General features: G+C 53.7%; 1 protein-coding gene across 1 annotated transcript; it reads right to left on the reverse strand.

Moving 5' to 3' along the window:
• Window positions 1–1,048: 1,048 nt before the first annotated feature.
• Window positions 1,049–18,249, reverse strand: CR2 (complement C3d receptor 2). The gene is made up of 22 exons (XM_053963712.1): window positions 18,092–18,249; window positions 17,259–17,404; window positions 15,955–16,146; window positions 14,914–15,013; window positions 14,316–14,401; window positions 13,708–13,920; window positions 13,058–13,240; window positions 12,301–12,489; window positions 11,710–11,907; window positions 10,520–10,702; window positions 9,911–10,099; window positions 9,314–9,493; window positions 9,028–9,188; window positions 8,734–8,884; window positions 7,545–7,637; window positions 5,675–5,848; window positions 4,766–4,945; window positions 4,152–4,334; window positions 3,449–3,637; window positions 2,849–3,028; window positions 2,004–2,197; window positions 1,049–1,686 (listed from the first exon to the last, which is right to left on the reverse strand). Exons 2-22 carry the CDS (start codon window positions 17,344–17,346, stop codon window positions 1,534–1,536), a joined length of 3,459 nt encoding a protein of 1,152 aa, XP_053819687.1. The 5' UTR covers window positions 17,347–17,404; window positions 18,092–18,249; the 3' UTR covers window positions 1,049–1,533.
• Window positions 18,250–18,451: the final 202 nt, after the last annotated feature.

Here is an 18,451-nt window from a genome sequence, read left to right on the forward strand (position 1 = left end):
GCGGGTTTGTCCCCTGGGCAGGGACAGTGCCAGCCCAGCGGGTTTGTCCCCTGGGCAGGGACGGTGCCAGCACAGGGCAGCCAGCAGGAGGGACAGGGATGCTGCCCCGGGGCCGTGTTTCAGATATAAAGGAGGGTATTTACGGCCTGGACCAGATGTCGCCGGGCAGGCACTCCACGGTGTCCGGCAGCCCCGGGATCCTGCGGGCTCCCCCCGAGCAGGTGAACGTCACCCTGGATCCCACCGGGAAGCTGCTGGAGCTGCTGGAGGGCCTGGAGTGGGTCATGGCAGGAGGGGGCCCGCAGTCACCTGCGGCAGGAGAACACCTCTTCAGGTGAGGAGCCCCTTCTCTGGCCCCTTCCTGGGCTCAGGAGCGTGGTTGGGATGGCCCAGCCAGGAAAGGCACCAGGCAGGGCTGGGTCTGTGACAGCAGTGACCCCCAGGCTTGGGGGGTGGCATCCCCCAGCCCAGCCCCGGAGCTGGGATCCAGGCAGGTGTCCCTGGTCCCACGGAGTGGCCAGAGGCTGCCCCACAGCCCGGGGGGCCAGGGGGTCCCCCCCATCCTGGTGCTCCAGCCTTCACTGCAGCGAGTGCTGTGCCCCTCCAGGGCTGGGAGGGGAGGCACTGCAGGCTCCACCAAACCTCTGGAGCTGTGGAAACCTTCCCAGGATTTCATCAGGAGCTGAAATCTCCGTCAGGAACACGGAGAACAGCCAGGGTGGGGACAGCTGTCACTCACAGGCTCCGGGAGAGCCTCCTGGTCCTCCTGCCCCAAGCTCCTTATTCGTGTTGCTTCGTTCTTATTTTGTGCTGAGGCTGGCAGTGAGCACTGACCAACAATTATTCTTAGCATTTGCCCCCCAAAAATTGGGATGTGGAAGATGACACCAGCTGGGATATTTGGCATGGCCAGGAACCTGTTTGAACCCAGGGATGAGGTGAGGCGGCCTTTACAATACACTTCTTGTGAGCTGCCCTTACCCAGACAAACAGAAATCAGGAGCTGAATGAACAGAAACCAGGAGCTGGATGAACAGAAACCAGGAGCTGGATGAACAGAAATCAGCTTTAATACTTTTTGCCATCACCATTTGCAGCAGGGTGCAAATGTACCCAAGCCTCAGCTGGACCGTGGCAGCAGAATCACCTTCAGAGCCAACTCTGGACTCATCTCAGCTTTTCAGGACTTCACTCCCTTTTGCCTCAGCTTACCACAGTTAAGACAGTGATTTCAAAAAGCTAAATTTAATCTCTTTTTAGTCTTCCTAATATGAAACATGAAACAACTTATTAGTAAAAGAGCAAATCAAGCTTGTAGGTTAGAGCAAAACCCACTCCCTGCTCTGGCATCCAGCACAGCAGAAGCAGCCTCCCATGCACTGGTGATTATTTTTCGGCTCTAGGCATGCAAAAAAAAAACCAAAAAAACAAAAAAACATAAAATCACCCAGAACCTTCTCAGAGATGCTGTGACTGCACAAACTGTGAGTTCAGCAAAGGAAAGGTGAGCTTTTACAGGGGTCCAGGTTCATTTTAGGTTTCTAGCTCCATCTCTAGTTTTTTAATCTCCAGGAGCAGTTTCTGTATTTCCAGCAGACTTTTCACCTCTTCTAGAGGCACACCGCATTCAAAGGTCGATTTAATGTAATGAACCTCTTGACACACATCAGCATCACCTTCTTTCATCTGTTAAACAGAAAAACAAACCCCAGAAAACCCTGTAAGGATGGACTGCAGCAGAGGCAGAGCCACCCACTGCTCAGCTGCGAGGCTGCCCTGTCCTAGCAGGGGCTGCATCCTCCTCAGAACCAGAAATGAAAAGCTTTTGAGAAGTTTAAACAGTTTTCATGCTAGAAATCAGGCAGCACCCACCCAGGGACTCAGCCAGGCTCAGTAACTTGAGGCTCTGAGCACCTGGGAAGGTTGAACCATGGCAGGGTAGAACTGGATGGTCTTTAGGGCTCCCCACAACCCCAGCCATGCTGAAATTTTGTGGTACTCACACACTTGGGCAGTGGTGTCCAGCTGCCATCAGGCAAGCACGTGGCTGTCCAAGCATTTTCCATCATTCCATCGTCTGGGAACTGGTACCCAGGAAGGCACTCCAAGGTGACAGTCTCGTTGGTCTGGTACCAACTTCTGCCACCCAAAGGGCTTTTCAGCCTTCCAAAGGGCACTCGTGGTTGTGGACACAGGACTGAAAGGAAAGCCCAGGGCAGAAGGCAGCTCAGCCAGAGGTCAGAAAGGAATTTGGGAAGGCTGAGCCAGTGCAGAGGAACTTAAAATTGTGGAGCTGCGAAATCAAAAATACTTCTCTTCAAGAAGAGGGTGAAGGTCAGAGCAGCCCCTGCAAGGTGCTGTGAATTCCTTATGGATTTGCTGTTTCTGGCAGTGTCTCGATCCAGGCATCCCCAGGGTGGGGGTGGACATTTGGCAATAAGGGAAGGGAAAGTCAGTGAACTCCTGACCTGTCTTTGAGCCTCCTTGACACACAGCTGTCGATAAAAACTCAACTATTACCTGGAAAACACCAGCTTTGGGAATGTTGTTTCTTCTGCAAAGAGGGGAAGGACTCAGGAAGCCCCAAGGACAGACAGAACCAGGCAATGCTGCACCCCAAGCCCTCTGCTCTGCCCCAGGGGCCATGAGCTGAGCAGGGACATTTTGGAAGCATCCCTAAATGCCCATCACAGTTGCAGTAGAAGGGCAGAGTTTCATTCATCCCATACCACAGCTTGTTAGTGAATCACTACATCCTCCTGCCATGGGGGTTTGGGACACTGAACTGAAAGGAAAATGCACATTAAAAATCAAGGAACAGGAGGTGGAGGAGAAAATGCTCACTCACCTGGCTGGCAGGTGGGCAGGGGCGGGTGCCAGGTGCCATCAGCCAGGCACTGGCTCTGGGCAGCGCCGCGCAGCCCGAAGCCTTGGTCACAGGAGAAGTGCAGGAGCAGCCCGTAGGGAAAGGTGAACGTCTGTGGGGTCATCCTTCCCCTCTCCAGCACGGGCTTGGGGCACCGAACCACTGCGGGGCAGAGCAGAGCTGGCCGTGGGCTCTGGGGGCAGCAGAACCCGGGCAGGGCTGCTCCTCCCGACCCCCTGAGGGCCCCCAGCGAGGAGAACCAGGGTGTTCCCAGGGAGGTGGTGGAATCAATTCCACCTCTGGATGTGTTAAAAAAAGACTGGACGTGGCACTTGGTGCTGTGCTCTAGTTGAGGTGTGAGGGCATAGGTTGGACCTGATGATCCTGGAGGTCTCTTCCACCCTCATGATTCTGTGATTCTGTCACTGCCAGATGGATCATCCCCCCTCCTGTGGAGGCAGCAGCATCTGCAGGCAGCCCTGCTGCTTGCACCCCGCTGTTCTGAGTGCTGACGCTGCCCCCAGGGCCCGGCTCAGCCTGGTCCCGTGCCCTGATCCCACAGCCTGACCCCAAAGCACTCACCCCTGCACTGCGGGGCAGGTCCGCTCCAGGTCAGGTTCTCCCCATCCTCGGAGGTGCAGTAGAGGGACTTGTCCCCGATGAGGGACAGCCCCTCTGCACAGCTGTACTTCACTTCAGAGCTGTAGGGGAACTGTGTAAACTCCATGCCAGAGTGCTTCCCGTTGGTGATTTTGGGAGGGAGACCACAGACTGTGTGAGAGTAAAGGGAAAAGTCAGGTTTTCCTCATTCCATTAGGGAGGCAGAGGGCAGGGAGGTAACAGGAGAGGTTGGTTCTCCGTGTTCGTGCCAAGTGTTGCTCTCCTCACAGTCCTCCCTGCCTCTGGCCAGCTCTGGCCTTGGCTGTACCAGTGATCCCAGTGCATCCCAGCTGATGAACCCACCCTCAGCACAGCCCCAGCACTGCAGCACCTGCCCCCTTCCCCTTCCTTACCCCCTCCTCTTTTCCATGAGGAACGATGCTGCTCCTAAGCAAGGTCAGGGAATGGTGAATATCATAAACCCCTTGAAGAATCCTTTCAGAAGTGGCTGCAAGTCCCATTAACCAACACATTTCACCAATCACAGTTTTGGTAGAAGATGGAAATGCTAAAGCCTTCAGTGCTGTGGCTTGGGCACCTTCCCCTCACACCTCACACGGTTTTCTCCCTGCTGTCCCTCCTCATGGATGGAATTCCCAGCCCTGCTGCTGCTGTCCCCACTCACCCCTGTCACAGTAGGGCACGGGGGGTCTCCACATCCCGTCAGAGGAGCACTGGACCCTGTTGCTGCCCCGGAGCATGTAGCCGTGGTCACACTGGAACTCCACCTGCTGCCCAAAGGTGTACTCGGCTCTCCTGGGGCTGACCTCTGTCCCGTGGGGGATGACCGGCGTGGAGCACTGCACCTCTGAGGGACAGCAGCATCAGAGAGGAGAGGTTTGCACAGGAGGGTTCCCAGCAGCAGTGCTGTCCTGACCCAGCCCAGCTGCCGGGCAGCGCTGCCAGACACCTCGAAGCAGAGCTGGCAGGCTCAGGGACGGCAATTACAGGATAACAAGCGTTTCTCTTGGAAGGCAGGAGGACGCGAGAGCCCTGTGACCAGCTAGAAATCGCGCTGGGGGGATGGCTCGTCACTGCCCGCATCCCTGAATCCTTCTTGGAGCCGCTAAATTACCGGGGGGAGCTGCAGCTTCTCCTATCCAGGCACGCCACCTTTTGAGCAGCGAAATGATTGCCGGGGAGAGCCGAAGCTGCTGCAGAAAGCCCCGCTGGCCCAGCAGCACGGGCAGGGGGCGAGAACGGCGCCGCTCCATCGGTGCTTTGCTGGGATGTACTCACTCTGGCACAGCCTCGGCACCGGGGACCACGTGAAGTTCTGAAGACAAGTGGTGGTTGGGGACACCCCGGGGATCAGGGAGAAGCCGGCTCTGCAGGAGTAGGACAGCGTGCTCCCAACCGGGAACTCGCGCCGGTGCTGGAACTCGGCGAACTCCACAGGGGGAGGGTGGCGACACTGCCCTGGGGACAGAGCAGGGACAGGACAGAGCAAGGGGACAGGACAGAGCCTCAGCACTGCCCTGGGGACAGAGCAGGGACAGGACAGAGCAAAGGGACAGGACAGAGCAAAGGGACAGGACAGAGCCTCAGCACTGCCCTGGGGACAGAGCAGGGACAGGACAGAGCAAAGGGACAGGACAGAGCCTCAGCACTGCCCTGGGGACAGAGCAGGGACAGGACAGAGCCTCAGCGCTGCCCTGGGGACAGAGCAGGGACAGGACAGAGCCTCAGCACTGCCCTGGGGACAGAGCAGGGACAGCACAGAGCAAAGGGACAGGACAGAACCTCAGCGCTGCCCTGGGGACAGAGCAGGGACAGCACGGAGCAGGGACAGCACAGAGCCTCAGCACTGGGAGCTTTTCCTTGGTGGAAAACCCCAAAAATAAGTGAGGGGCAGCAGCACCCCTGAGCTTGGCTGAGGGGTGAAGAGAAAGGGGAGAACAGTGGAGAAAATTCACCAGAGAACGTGAACTGAGTGAGAATCTTTCTTCTCACTCAGAAGAAAGGTGGTACCTCGTGGGTGTCCCCTGCAGGAAGGGACAGCCCTGCCACGCTCCCCGGGGCGATCCCAGAGGGAATCCAGCGGCGCTCCTGGTGATGCCCGCCCTCAAACCCCCCTGCAAGTGCTTTTGGGGAAATGGGAGCAGCCGATTGCACCTGGCAGAGGGCAGGAGGGGGATGTGGGCTCACCTGGGACGCAGGAGGGCACCCGTGGGTGCCACCTGCCGCCGGGCATGCAGCGCGCCGTGCTGGCAGTGCCCACGAAGCCGGGGTCGCACTGCAGCGTGGCTGTGCTGCCGTAGGTGAAGTTCTCTGCAGAGCTCAGCTGCCCGTTTGCAATGATAGGGATGGAACACTGCGCCTCTGTGGATCACCAAAAGAAAAAAGGGGATTTTCAGGGGTGTTCTTGCATAATGCCACCACGGTGACCAAGTGTCACGGCAGCGCTGTCTGGGGGTGAGAGGAGACATGTCAGCATTGAGTCAGGAACAGAAGTGAAGGTGACACAAACTCTAACTCTCTTCAGCAGGCTAGTAACAAGTTTATTAGAAACCCATCCCTTTTTATACACTGCTCTGATAAAGGTGGACCTGATTGGTCATTTAATCAATGCACCATCACCAGTGGCTAATTAAGAAGATGCCCTTTGGTAAACATCTTACGAGAAAACAACTGTTCAAAACACCAGCGGCAAGATTGTTTTAATTCTTTCTCTCAGCCTTCTCAAAACTCCCCAGAACAATTCCTGGGAAAGTTTATCAGAGACAGAGCTGTGTAATGACTGCAGCAACTGAGGCAGAGGTTTGGGGTTGATAAACATCCTGAGCAGCCATCAAAGGACCCCAAACATGTGGGGCTCCCTTCCTGCACAACCAAACACCTTTCCCGCCCTTCCCTTGGAGCCCTTGCAGGGAACAAGTGATTCAGCTCAGGGGGGTGACTCCAGCTGCAGCAGCCCCCTCCAGCCTGACAGAAAAAGAGCCTCTACAACAACTGCACGACCTCTGTCACATCACTCATGTCCCAGCAAAAACTCCTCTTTCCGTGTCTCCCATGGGAAATATTTGGGGGCTTATCACAAATAACAGAGAAAACAAAACTCCAGCAGCTCTAACTGGGGTTTCTTCATGCCTGGAAATGCTGGCAGGTCACCAAGACAGAGTTAAAAACATGTCAGAACATCCTGGTCCACATCCAGGTGCTGCAGCATCCCACACCTGCACCGTGCCAGGGCAGTGCCACCCATGCTGCCTTTGGTGCCATCCCCATGGAAAATATCTTGGAAAATATCTTGTTTGCACCTCCTTCACATTAATTATTGGCACCTCATTAGCAATGTTTGGCTTTGGGAAATGAGCTGAGAAGCATCAGGAAGTAGAAGCAATAAATATTAAGAATAAGAGCAGTGTGCACAGGCAGTGCTGGTGCAGGGCTGTGCACCTTGGAGAAGTTTCTGGAGAGGTTTGGGTTTAACTGAACCCCGAACTTCCAGACAGAACCTGCTGCTTGTTCCCCTTCCCAGAGACATTCAGTGCTCAGCAGATTTGCACTTCTCCAGTTCTGAGGTCAGCCTGGGGGATGCCTGGCCATGCCCCAGCTGCCTTGGGCAGCTCTGGAGGCTGCCCAGGGCTGAGGCATCACAGAATCAGCCAGGGGACATTATGGAAGGGACATTAAAGTTGGAATGGAAGGGACATTAAACCCCATCCTGGGCAGGGACACCTTCTGCTGTCCCAGGCTGCTCCCAACCCCATCCAGCCTGGCCTTGGGCACTTCCAGGGATCCAGGGGCAGCCACAGCTGCCCTGGGCACCTATGCCAGGGCCTGCCCACCCTCCCAGGGAAAATTCCTTCCTAACACCCAGTCTAACCCTGCCCTAATTCACCCTAAGCCCATTCCCCTTTCCCTGTCAGGCCATTCCTGGTGAAAAGCCCCTCTCCAGCCACCCTGGAGCCCCTTCAGGCATTGCAAGGCTCTATCAGCTCTTCCCAAAGCCCCTGTGAAAGGAAAGCAGAGCCCCAGAAGCCGAGACCCCGAGGAGGGAGGGGAGGACACTCACCCTGAGTCCCCGTGGGCTGCAGCACCAGAACCATCAGTGCCAGGAGCTGCCCTGGCCCGAGGAGCCTGGGCATGGTGTGGGACAAGAGCTGCCCTGGGAAGGAGAGATGCTCTGCCCCAGAGCCCGCCAGGGAAGGGGAAGCAGCAGTGGGAAGTTGGGGACAGGCCAAACACGCCACTGACACCACCCCCAACCCTGGGATGTGCAAGGCAGGGGAGGGCACAGAGGGAATGAAGGTGTTTTACAGCTAAAACTGCTCTGCAGCAGCCTGGCCTCGTGTCTGAAGCAGGTTTACACCCAGGGCAGGTGGGGTGGGGGGTCAGGCTGCTGTGGAAACACCCCCCCCCCATCCCTGCACTCATGGAACAGCACCTAATTGAGCTGTTTATTTACATACACTACAAATAAACCTATTTATTATATACACTTTATATATTATCTGTACATCATACGTATTATAGAAATACTTCCCTTTACTAGAGATAGGACAGAGTATTAAAACCCAGACAGAGCTGTCAGTACAATTTCAGGTTTATTTCAATCTCTGGTCCCATCACAAGACATGTGGCCCTCACAGCTCTTCTCCTTCACTGGATGTTGTAGGAAAAAAAAATTCAAACCCATTCATTTCTTTCTGTACACCGTTCTTTGTCCTTGGGGCACGCACAGAGATGTGGCACTTCCATCCTGCTTGGGAAGAACACCTGGCATTTTCGCTTTGCTAGGACAGAACCTTTGAGGTTTTCTTGGTCTTGAGAAAAGTAATTAGGCAGTGAAGGGGTTGTTCCCACTAATGAGTGCAGCGTGGGTGAACTGGGCAGCACTGGGGTAGACTGGAGAGGTGCAGCAGCTGCAGGTGAGTGGCTCTCACCACGTTCATCCCTGCTCCTACCACCAAAATTCACTTTCCACTCAGTTCCTTCCTAACTGTGCACTGCCAGTGTAGCAAACAGAGCTAAATGTGAAGCTTTAAAAGGCGTAAAGTGATCTGCAAACTGAACCTGGTGAGCTCTAAAAACTGACCCACAAGTCATTGACTCCTCATGTGACCAAATCTGTGGCCAATTGTTGAATTTTGTCCTGGCTACTTCAGCATTAGCACAAACTACAAAGTCATAAAAATCCTCAGTCAGCATCACGATCCAACACACAGAGGATGGTTCCCACAATCCCAGTGCCACCAGTCAGCTGTAGGTGGTGCTTTTTAGCTCCTTTTCAAGTTTCTGGATCTCCAGGAGGAGCTTCTGGACTTCCAGCTGGGTTTTCAGATCTGACAGAGGAATTCCACACTGGAAAGCTGCTTTGTTTCGAAGAACCCTCTCACACACATCACTCCTCCTCTTTAAAAGAACCAAAACAAAGGCAGAGTGAGACTCCAGTGCGGGGTGACAAAACCACCGCCCCTCCTGAAGCTGGACCAAAGCTATTCCAGGCTATAAATGGGGCAAGAAATAGGAAAAACGGGGCAGCTGGTGGTACTTACACACGTGGGTGGTGGTGTCCAGGTGCCATCAGCTGAGCAGGTGGTTTTGGAGGGTGCCCCATCACGTTTGCAGTAGAAGGGCACCGTTTCATTCACCTCATACCACAGCTGGTTGAAGTGAACCACGACGTCGTCCTGCCTCGGGAGCCTGGGGCACCGAACTGAAGGGGAAACACACACAAAACTTCCAATAATGGGAGGAGATGGAGGAGAAAACACCCTGCAAACTGCCCCTGTGGCCCAGCAGAGCAGCCCCCGGGCCGTGCAGGGCAGGGCTGGCACTCACCTGGCTGGCAGGTGGGCAGGGGCGGGTGCCAGGTGCCATCAGCCAGGCACTGGCTCTGGGCAGCGCCACGCAGCCCGAAGCCTTGGTCACAGGAGAAGTGCAGGAGCAGCCCGTAGGGAAAGGTGAACGTCTGTGGGGTCATCCTTCCCCTCTCCAGCACGGGCTTGGGGCACCGAACCACTGCGGGGCAGAGCAGAGCTGGCCGTGGGCTCTGGGGGCAGCAGAACCCGGGCAGGGCTGCTCCTCCCGACCCCCTGAGGGCCCCCAGCGAGGAGAACCAGGGTGTTCCCAGGGAGGTGGTGGAGTCACCACCTCTGGATGTGTTAAAAAAAGACTGGACATGGCACTTGGTGCTGTGCTCTAGTTGAGGTGTGAGGGCATAGGTTGGACCTGATGATCTTGGAGGTCTCTTCCACCCTCATGATTCTGTGATTCTGTCACTGCCAGATGGATCATCCCCCCTCCTGTGGAGGCAGCAGCATCTGCAGGCAGCCCTGCTGCTTGCACCCCGCTGTTCTGAGTGCTGACACTGCCCCCAGGGCCCGGCTCAGCCTGGTCCCGTGCCCTGATCCCACAGTCTGACCCCAAAGCACTCACCCCTGCACTGCGGGGCAGGTCCGCTCCAGGTCAGGTTCTCCCCATCCTCGGAGGTGCAGTAGAGGGACTTGTCCCCGATGAGGGACAGCCCCTCTGCACAGCTGTAGGTCACCTTGGTGCCATAAGGGAACTCTCTGGCACCTTTGCCAGAGTGCTGCCCAAAGGGGATTTTGGGAGGGGGCCCACAGACTGTGGAATAAAGGGAATTGAGAAACAAAGGCACGTGCAGTTAGCATCTTCAGCTGAGAATCAAAAGCATTTCTGTGAAATCAGCACAAAGCTCATTTCATGGTTGGTGTGAGGCAAATTCACTAGAAGCTGCTGCCTGGATTCTGGCCTCTTACAGCAGCTCAGGGCTCCAGAAATACCAGGATATTTCCACTGGGGGCCTCCCCACGCCTGGAAGTGTCCAAGAGACACTGGATGTGGCACTGGGGGCCACGCTGGGATTCAGTCAAAGCCTGGACCTGATGATGTTGGAGGTATTTTCCAACCTTAATGATTCTAATTCCAGCTCTGGGGAGGGGACACCTGGCTCAGCTGGTGTCCCCAGCAGCAGATCACCCAGTGGTGGCAGGAGAACTCTTGTCCCCTGTGTGCCACACGTACCTTTGTCACAGAAGGGCATCACGGGCTCCCAGCTCAGATCAGCCCCACAGGTGATGGTCTCCAAGCCCCTGAGGGCAAAGCCCTCCTCACAGGCCAGCCTCACCCGGGTCCCCACTGTGTAGTCACTCCTGCTTTTATAAACCTCTTCTCCATGAAGGATGCCTGGCTTTGGGCAACGTGGTTCTAGAAATAATGGGAAATAAAGGATGTTGTGTGTTTCCAAAAAGAACTCCAGTGATGTTTTCTATGGAGGAGAGCTCCCAACAAATCTGAACCATGGCAGAAAAGTGACCATCGCCCAGTGCAGGTCTCAGGCTGCCTCTGTAACCCTGAGGGGTCAGCACAGGGAATTGTCCACGCTCTAATGCTGCCTGCCCTGGGAGGTGGAGCAGGTTTTTCCCTCCTGGCAAGGTTTTCCTGAGTTTTTGTGGATATTGCTGTGGTGGCTCAGGAGTTGGAGCAGTGTCAGTTATTTACTCATTTTCTCCTGACAGGGGAAATGCCTTGGGAACATGCTCTGCTCCCCAGACTCGTGTCAGCAAAGCAGCCCCAAACACAAACCACATCCCCTTCCAGCTGGGTAAATGTCTCCCAGGGTTCCTCAGGAACCTCCCAAGCCTCTAGAAGCTTCCAACACAGCACCAGACACCAGCTCAGCCCTGCCAAAACTCTGCCCTTTTTCCATGGGGCCCATCTGGACCTTTTGCTGCCTGTCTATTCCACAGGAACCCAGGAGAAGAAGATCTGGGGCCACCTGGAGTGGGGGAAAGTTCTCCGTGGCTTCTGCCATTGCTGCCTTGATTTTTAAAAGTGTTGAGTTTTCTTTTATAGTTCTTTTGAAAGTGTTAAAGTTCTCATAAAACTTCTTTAGCCTTCTGATGATGTTTACATATTTGAGAGTTAGGGTTCTTACACAACTTCATGTAGAAATAGAATAGTTTCCATATTTCTCTGTGGGTAGAGAGAAATGATGGATTGATCTTTGGACCAGTGTGGCTGGAGGGGTGGTAATTCCATCCTCCAATCCACGGTCACTTTTGGAATTTTATAAATACCAGATGTTTGAATAAAACTCTTTTTTTTTTTTCTCTTTTAAACTTACCAGGGGAAAAAAAAAAGCTATAAAAGAAAACTTAACACTTTTAAAAATCAGAACAACATGCCATGATCATCCCTCCACTCTGTCCCACCTGGAATGCACTCTGGCATTGCTGGATCCCATCCACCATCGCTGCCACAGCGGAGGGTGACGCTGCTGCCACGGCCTTTGAAAGCAAATCCTTCCCTGCACTCCACTTCCAGCCTGTCCCCGCTCTCATAAACCTCTTTCACTTGCCATGGGTGCAAGGGCTTCCCGTTTGGGATGTGTGGATCTGGGCAAGGAATTCCTGGGAAATGCCAAACATCAGCGAGGGTGAAACCACAGCAAAGCCAAGTGGGTGACAGGAAATTTGTTGTGAAGACGAGGATGGATGTCTTGTAGGGCACAGACATATTGTGACATAAAATCTGCCCCAAAAGCATCCCTGGGCTTTCCTGGGGGGTGGAATGTTTGTGGTGCACCCTCAAGATGTTTCCCAGAGGTTCAAGGGGCCGGGAAAAAAAGAGCTGGCAAAGAAAGCAAAGCAAACTCTGCAGCTGGGGAATAAATCAAAGGAATTCCAGGGTCAGCAAAGACCAAGCTGGGCCCTGGAGCATCCCCCTGTCCCCCAGGCTGTCCCCACCCCACGTGCAGCTCCTTCACACACTCTGGCAGCCACAAGTAAGCCCCAGGCACTCACTTTCACACGGAGGTGGGGGTTCACTCCACACAAAATCCTGCAGGCAGCTGATGTTCCAGGTGGTTTTCCCCGCTCTGAACTGGTGGCCCTGCTCGCACTCGTAGGTGACCACGGTGTCCACGGGGAACAGATTGCCAGCCAGCCTGGCTTTCACAGCATTCCTCACATCTGGGGGATCATCACAGCTGCCTGGGGGTGAGACAGCAGTTTAGGGACAGCGCTGCATCACAGGGCCTGGCATGGAGGAGATGTGGGTAAAAAGCCACGGGCTCACAGTGTTCATTCTGAGAGGCATTGAATCATCCAGGTTCAAGGAGAGTAAAGAGGGAATGCAAAGGAGACTAATGAAGGCATACAAATATGTTTTTCTCCCATGGAGAGAGACTTTTCACAAGGGCATGGGGTGACAGGACAAGGGGGAAGGGCTTTAAGGTGAAGGAGGTTGAGTTTAGATCAGATATTGGGAAGAAATTCTTCCCTATGAGGGTGATGCCCAGAGAAGCTGCCCCAACCCTGGAAGTGTCCAAGGAGAAGCTGAACACGTCTTGGAGCACCCTGGGCCAGTGAAAGGTGTCCCTGCCCATGGCAGGAGGTGGGTGGGATGGGCTTTAAGGTCTGTCCCACCCCAAACCATTCCAGGACTATGATTTGGGACCGCACGGCGATTTTCACCCTTACAACAAGCTGTCATTTCCAATCGAGCCGATACTCCCTGAGCAGGGGGGGGTCCCAGGGGCTGCTGCCCCTGCACACTCACTGCGCTGGCAGAGGGGCAGGGGGGGCTCCCAGAGGCCGCTGTCCCTGCAGCTGGAGGCGCCGCTGCCGCTGAGGCTGTGGCGGAAGTCACAGTCGAACACCACCGTGTCCCCAAAGCTGTAGTCGGGCCGGTGCCCGCTCAGCAGCTTCCCGTTCTCCACCCTTGGCTGCTCGCAGGTCACCACTGTGCCAGGGGAAGCACACAGGGAAGCAGCAGTTAGGCTCCAGAGGGGAGGTGAGGGTTTTGAAAAAGCCCCCATCGCCTTTTGCCTCCTGGAAACGGCCAGGACAGCAGCAGGGTGACGTGGTGGTTTTGTACATCTTACAGCAGGGCTTTCTGAGGCAGAGCATAAAGAGAGCCCAGGGGAGCAGGTTTGGGAGTTCTTTGCAGCTGCTCTGTTTCACAGCAGGTGAGAGGGATCACCTGCCCTGTGAGCACAGTAAAATCCCACTCCCACGTCCCTGCTGACACCGTGACCGTGAGAGGAGACCCTAATTCCTGTCACAGCTGCCACACTCAGGGGGTCCCATCTGCAAGAGGTGATTCCATTCCAGCAGGATGAAGAGGAGAGGGGGTTCCAAGGGAGGAAACGGCAGAGCAGGAGCAGGCAGCAGTGCAGGGGCTGGTGCTGCCATGTGGGAGCAGCTCACCTTTGCATTCTGGAGCTGGGCTGCTCCACACACCGTTCAGGTTGTCCCTGCTTGTGCAGAAAATGGAGGCCTCTCCCACCAGGGAGAAAGGTCTCTCTCCCCTCCTGGACCTGTGGCACTGGTAGGTGACAGAGTCCCCATACTCAAAATGCTCCTTGTCCATCCCACTGTGATGCCCATTTGCTATTTCTGGAGGGGGTGCACAGGGAATTGCTGTGGAAGAAGAGGAAGATCATCATGGGAATAAGGAGAAGAGGAAAAAAAAGTTAATTTGTTTTAAACCAAAGATCTGGCCAGAAAAAGGTGGAAACAGGAGGTAGCAGAAGGGTGAGAAATCAAAGGTAGGTCTTGAGGAGCTGCACCAGCCCCGAGTTCTGGCTAGCACTGAGAGGGTTTGGGATATCCCAGGCTCAAATGCAGCTGCATCACTCCCAGAGAGTGAGTGAAGATTTCTGCAGGAAGGAAAACACAGATTAAAAATGTCTTTCTAGGCTCCACCATGCACTGAGATGCCAAAATCCTCAGCAGAACAACACAACAGGCTCTTTATCCAGCCCCAGCCACATCCCAGATAATTAAACAATAGATAATTAAGGAACTCTGCTTACCCTGACAGGTGGGAATATCTCTGTTCCATGTAAGAGCCTCATTTCTGAGCACACATTCAATCTCAGAGGGTCCAATCAGTCTGTACCTGTGTGAGACAGGGGAGAGGGAATTGCTCCACAGACTCAGTCCTGATGTGTTACCCACATCACCACCAGCAAGGTTTGGGCTCCTTTGTCAGAATTCCAGCAGATCAGAAATTGGTCATTGGTGTCACTTTCTCAAGGACATGCTGGCTTTTGACAAAAACATTTTTTAATTTAAAAAAATGACACATTTCTCAGGAAATGAATGTACTTTATAAACTACTTACAGCTCTGAGCTCAGTATTCACATCTTTCCTTCAAAAGGACACTGAAACATTGGGAATGGCTTGAAAAGAGCCAGGAGGGTGAACCTGAGCTTGGGAAGAACTGCCTCAAAGCAGATTAAGACACTCACAGTCAGCCTTAAAGCTCCCAGAGGAAAGCTTAAAAGGCGTTTCAGTCAGGGTCTGCAATTACCTACATGGGGGAGGCTCTGACAGCAAAGGGGGAGAAAACCCTTTGGAAAACTGGCTGGAGAGGAAGAAGCCCTGTGGCCCAGGTGCTCCTGGCTTACCCGGTGTTGCAGGTGAAGTTGACTGTGGAACCAAAAGTGAACGCTCCAGGCAAGAGCAGTCTGCCATTGGCCGGCTCCCCGGGGTAGCTGCACGCCTTGGCTGGGGACAGCAGGGCTCCACTCAGCTCCCAGCTCAGCTTCTTGGCAGGAGAGCCAAAGAGTCCCCCAGTTCTGAGCCAGGGGATGGAGCAGAGACCTCCAGATGTCCCCTCCAACCCGAGGTCATTCCGTGGTTCTGGTGCTGGCCAGACCTGCCTGCTGAGCTGCTGCCTCTGGGGGTTGCAGTGACCTGTGCCAGCCTCTTCCCAGCCAGAGGATTCTCCCTGTGCAGCTCAAATGCTTCTCCAGACACAGGGGCTCAAAGTGCCTGAGCAGAAGGACATCCTTCGAGTCAGCAGTGAGGCACAGCCAGCACCAGAGGTGATTTCAGCTCCTGCCATCACTGCCAGCCCCCAGAGGAACAAACCCAGTGCTTCCCTGTTGCTGCAGGTCCTCAGCTGGGTAATAATCAGCATCAGCTCCATGGTTCAGAAGGCTAGATCAATTGCTTTATTATATCTTCTTATAGTATATTATATTTTTATATTACAGTAGCAACAGCTCTCACTAACAACTAACTAGCAAACAAGAAAAACTCGTGACTGCCTCCTGAGAGACCTGGCACAGCTGTGCATCTGACTGGTCATTATACACAAACACCATCACCAGAATCCAATCAAGCAATCACCTTGGGCAAACAATGCCCAGAATACATTCCAGGTGAGAACAACAAGGAGCAGAGATAGTAATGGGTGAGATAGTAATGGGTTTGATTCTCTTCTCTGCTTTCCTCAGGAAATCCCGAGAAAGTCTGTGGCCAGAGAGCTGCTGCCACACTTCCCTTCAGGTCACTCATTGCCACCATCCCCAGGGCTCACTTTGGATACTGCTCCAACAGAAGGAGCTGAGTGCATCAGCAATCAAAACCAAAAGCCACGGAATGCTTTGGGTTGGGGGGGACCCTGGAGATCCCAGGGGCAGGGACACCCAAAACACACTCACGTATGCAGATTTCACTCGATCCACGCCACAGCCCGTTCGCTCCACAGACGAGGACATTTGGAGTGCGAGCATTTCTCCCAAAGCCTGGCCGACACACGAACTCCATCCTGTAGCCAGAGGGGAAGAACTCGATGCCCTCCAGCCACTCCTTGGGCTCTGCCGACGGCGACCGCGGCGGAGCGCGGCAGAGACCTGGGGACACAGACCTCGTGTCACAGGCACGTGCTGGAATACTGGCTTCTCACAGATGTGGAAATGGAGTTTAGATGTGTGATGTCAAAGTAACTTTGTTATATAGTTTTTGTTTCTGTTGTTAATTAAGCTTAGGCATAAGCTTAATTCTTACACTTCACTGCATAGTAGTGGATATACTCTGGCATTCTTCACTACAGTGGCTGATATCAGTGTGCTTGTGTTAAAATGCCTGCCTGGATGGGAAAACATCCACTGAACACAGGATGAGGACACCTGTACAGATCTGCCAACCATCAGCACTCACTGCCTGAAGGCAGTGTGGACCAAGGCCCAAAAAGTGGAGGTGCCAAGAATGGACTAAAACCGCAACCAAAAAATACACACACTCTGAAAAGGTGGATCCAAGGAGGAGCCAGGCTAAACAGTTCTTGGAAATAAATGTAAACTAGTTTGGGGAAAAGCTTACTGTGCATAAGGGTCTGTGAATGTGCAACAGGCTGATGTAAGGGGAAGGTATTGAAGGGGTGTCCCCGAAGAGAACGGGGTGCTCTTGGCTGAGTGCCAGCCCTAATAACCTTTGTCCTGTGGTCCTTGTCTCCCACTGTCCTTTATTAAACTTTTTACATTTTCACAGCGGAGTGAACGTGTTTTTCACACCCCATCAGAAACATGCTGCCAGCAAAGGCAGGGGGGGTTCAGACCTGATTCACCCCAGAGCTCCAGGGGAGGACCCCTCAGTGCCCCAAAGGCTCCTCAAAGCAAAGAGAAGTGCAGCCTGTGGCTGGCAGGGCTCTGCCCCCTCCAGTCCCATTCCTCACACCTCACCCAGCAGATTCAAAGGCTGGACACAAAGTCCAGATGAAGCATTTCTTCTCCCCACTTAGTATAAATTATTGCCCTTTTTCAGCTAAAATAGTTTTGTACCTGCTTCCCACAGAAAGGGAAAAAAAAAAAAAGGCAAAGGAAGATGGATTCTGATCACAAAGATTTACAGAGCCCTTGAAATGCACAGGCAGTGAGGAAAACAGAAGGACCCAAGTCATGTAAAACCCAGGAGAAGGTTTTCCTCCAGGGGGTCTGAGTTCATCCTGGTGGACTCGTTCACTTACTGTGGACAGTCACAATGAGAGCAGCAGCGAGGAGTGACCCAAGGACAGCTGCACAGCTCCTCAGCCTCCCCAGCTCCAAAGCTGACATGTTTATTCCTGCCTGGAGGTCCCACAGATGTCACCACATTCCCGTCCTGGGCCAGTATCTGTGAAGAAAGCAGAGGGGTATTTGGGGGTATTTAAACTCAGCTATATGCACAGGTCTGATTTCTCCACCCCTGAGCAATTCCTACAGTCACAGGAGAGGAGCAGAAGGAGCAGGAGCTGAATTTCTTTTCTGGAAATTTACAATTAAACCACTTTATTTGTAATAATAAATCTCTTGGAAGTAAATTCCTAGTCAGAAGAAATCCTGCTGGGGTCACCAGAAGAGTTCCCTAACAATGAATCACCCTCAGGGAGAGAGAGAAGTATCAAAGCAAAAAGTTCCATCAGTCTGTGCAAATATTCCCTGAGTAAAGGGAATATCTCAAGCTGTGAAGCTCACAGGTCAATCAAACCAAACTGCTTTACAAAATGGAGTTCAAGTGCAATTTGCACTCACCTGGCACCCCTAGGGAGCTGGAAGAGCCCTCCCTGTGTTACCCAGGGTCATTCATGAGCCTGAACCCTCCCAAAGTTCCAGAATCCCCCAGTGCCTGCTTCCCTCCTGGAAATGAGGGTCCCGCTCCCTGCCCCAAACCCAACACCTCCCGTGCCTGTTTCACTCCTCTGCCTTTCTTTCAACCCCTGCCACACCTCCTGGTTTCATCTGATTTCATTTCCTGACCTGGGTGCCTGCTGGAGCTGCACAGGAGCAGCACCTGGAGCTGCCAGGCTGGGATTTGTCTTACCTGGAGCTCTGGAGGCAGGAGATGGAGAGCCCTGGCGCGTTCAGCACTTGCAGGATGGAACAGGGACTGCTCTCCTCCAGCCCCCCAGGCTCCAGCTCCAGGCAAAGGAGGAGTTTTATAGCAGATGCTCAGATCTAGCCCCACAGAGAGAAGCTTCAATTCTGCAGAAACCAGAGCTGGCTCATTGACCCATAAATCATTAACTCCTCCCGAGCAAGAAGGAAGTTTATTCCACCCCCCAGAGCAAAACACTACAAAACTGAATGCAACCCAAGCAGATGTTGAAATTGTTTGGTTTTTTATGTGTAGAGGTGCCAAGTCTTTGAAATAATCCTTGCTGAGCTGCTCCACTGGGACCTC

The sequence above is a fragment of the Vidua chalybeata genome, chromosome 24 (assembly GCF_026979565.1).
Source record: "Vidua chalybeata isolate OUT-0048 chromosome 24, bVidCha1 merged haplotype, whole genome shotgun sequence".
Lineage (NCBI taxonomy): Eukaryota > Metazoa > Chordata > Aves > Passeriformes > Viduidae > Vidua > Vidua chalybeata.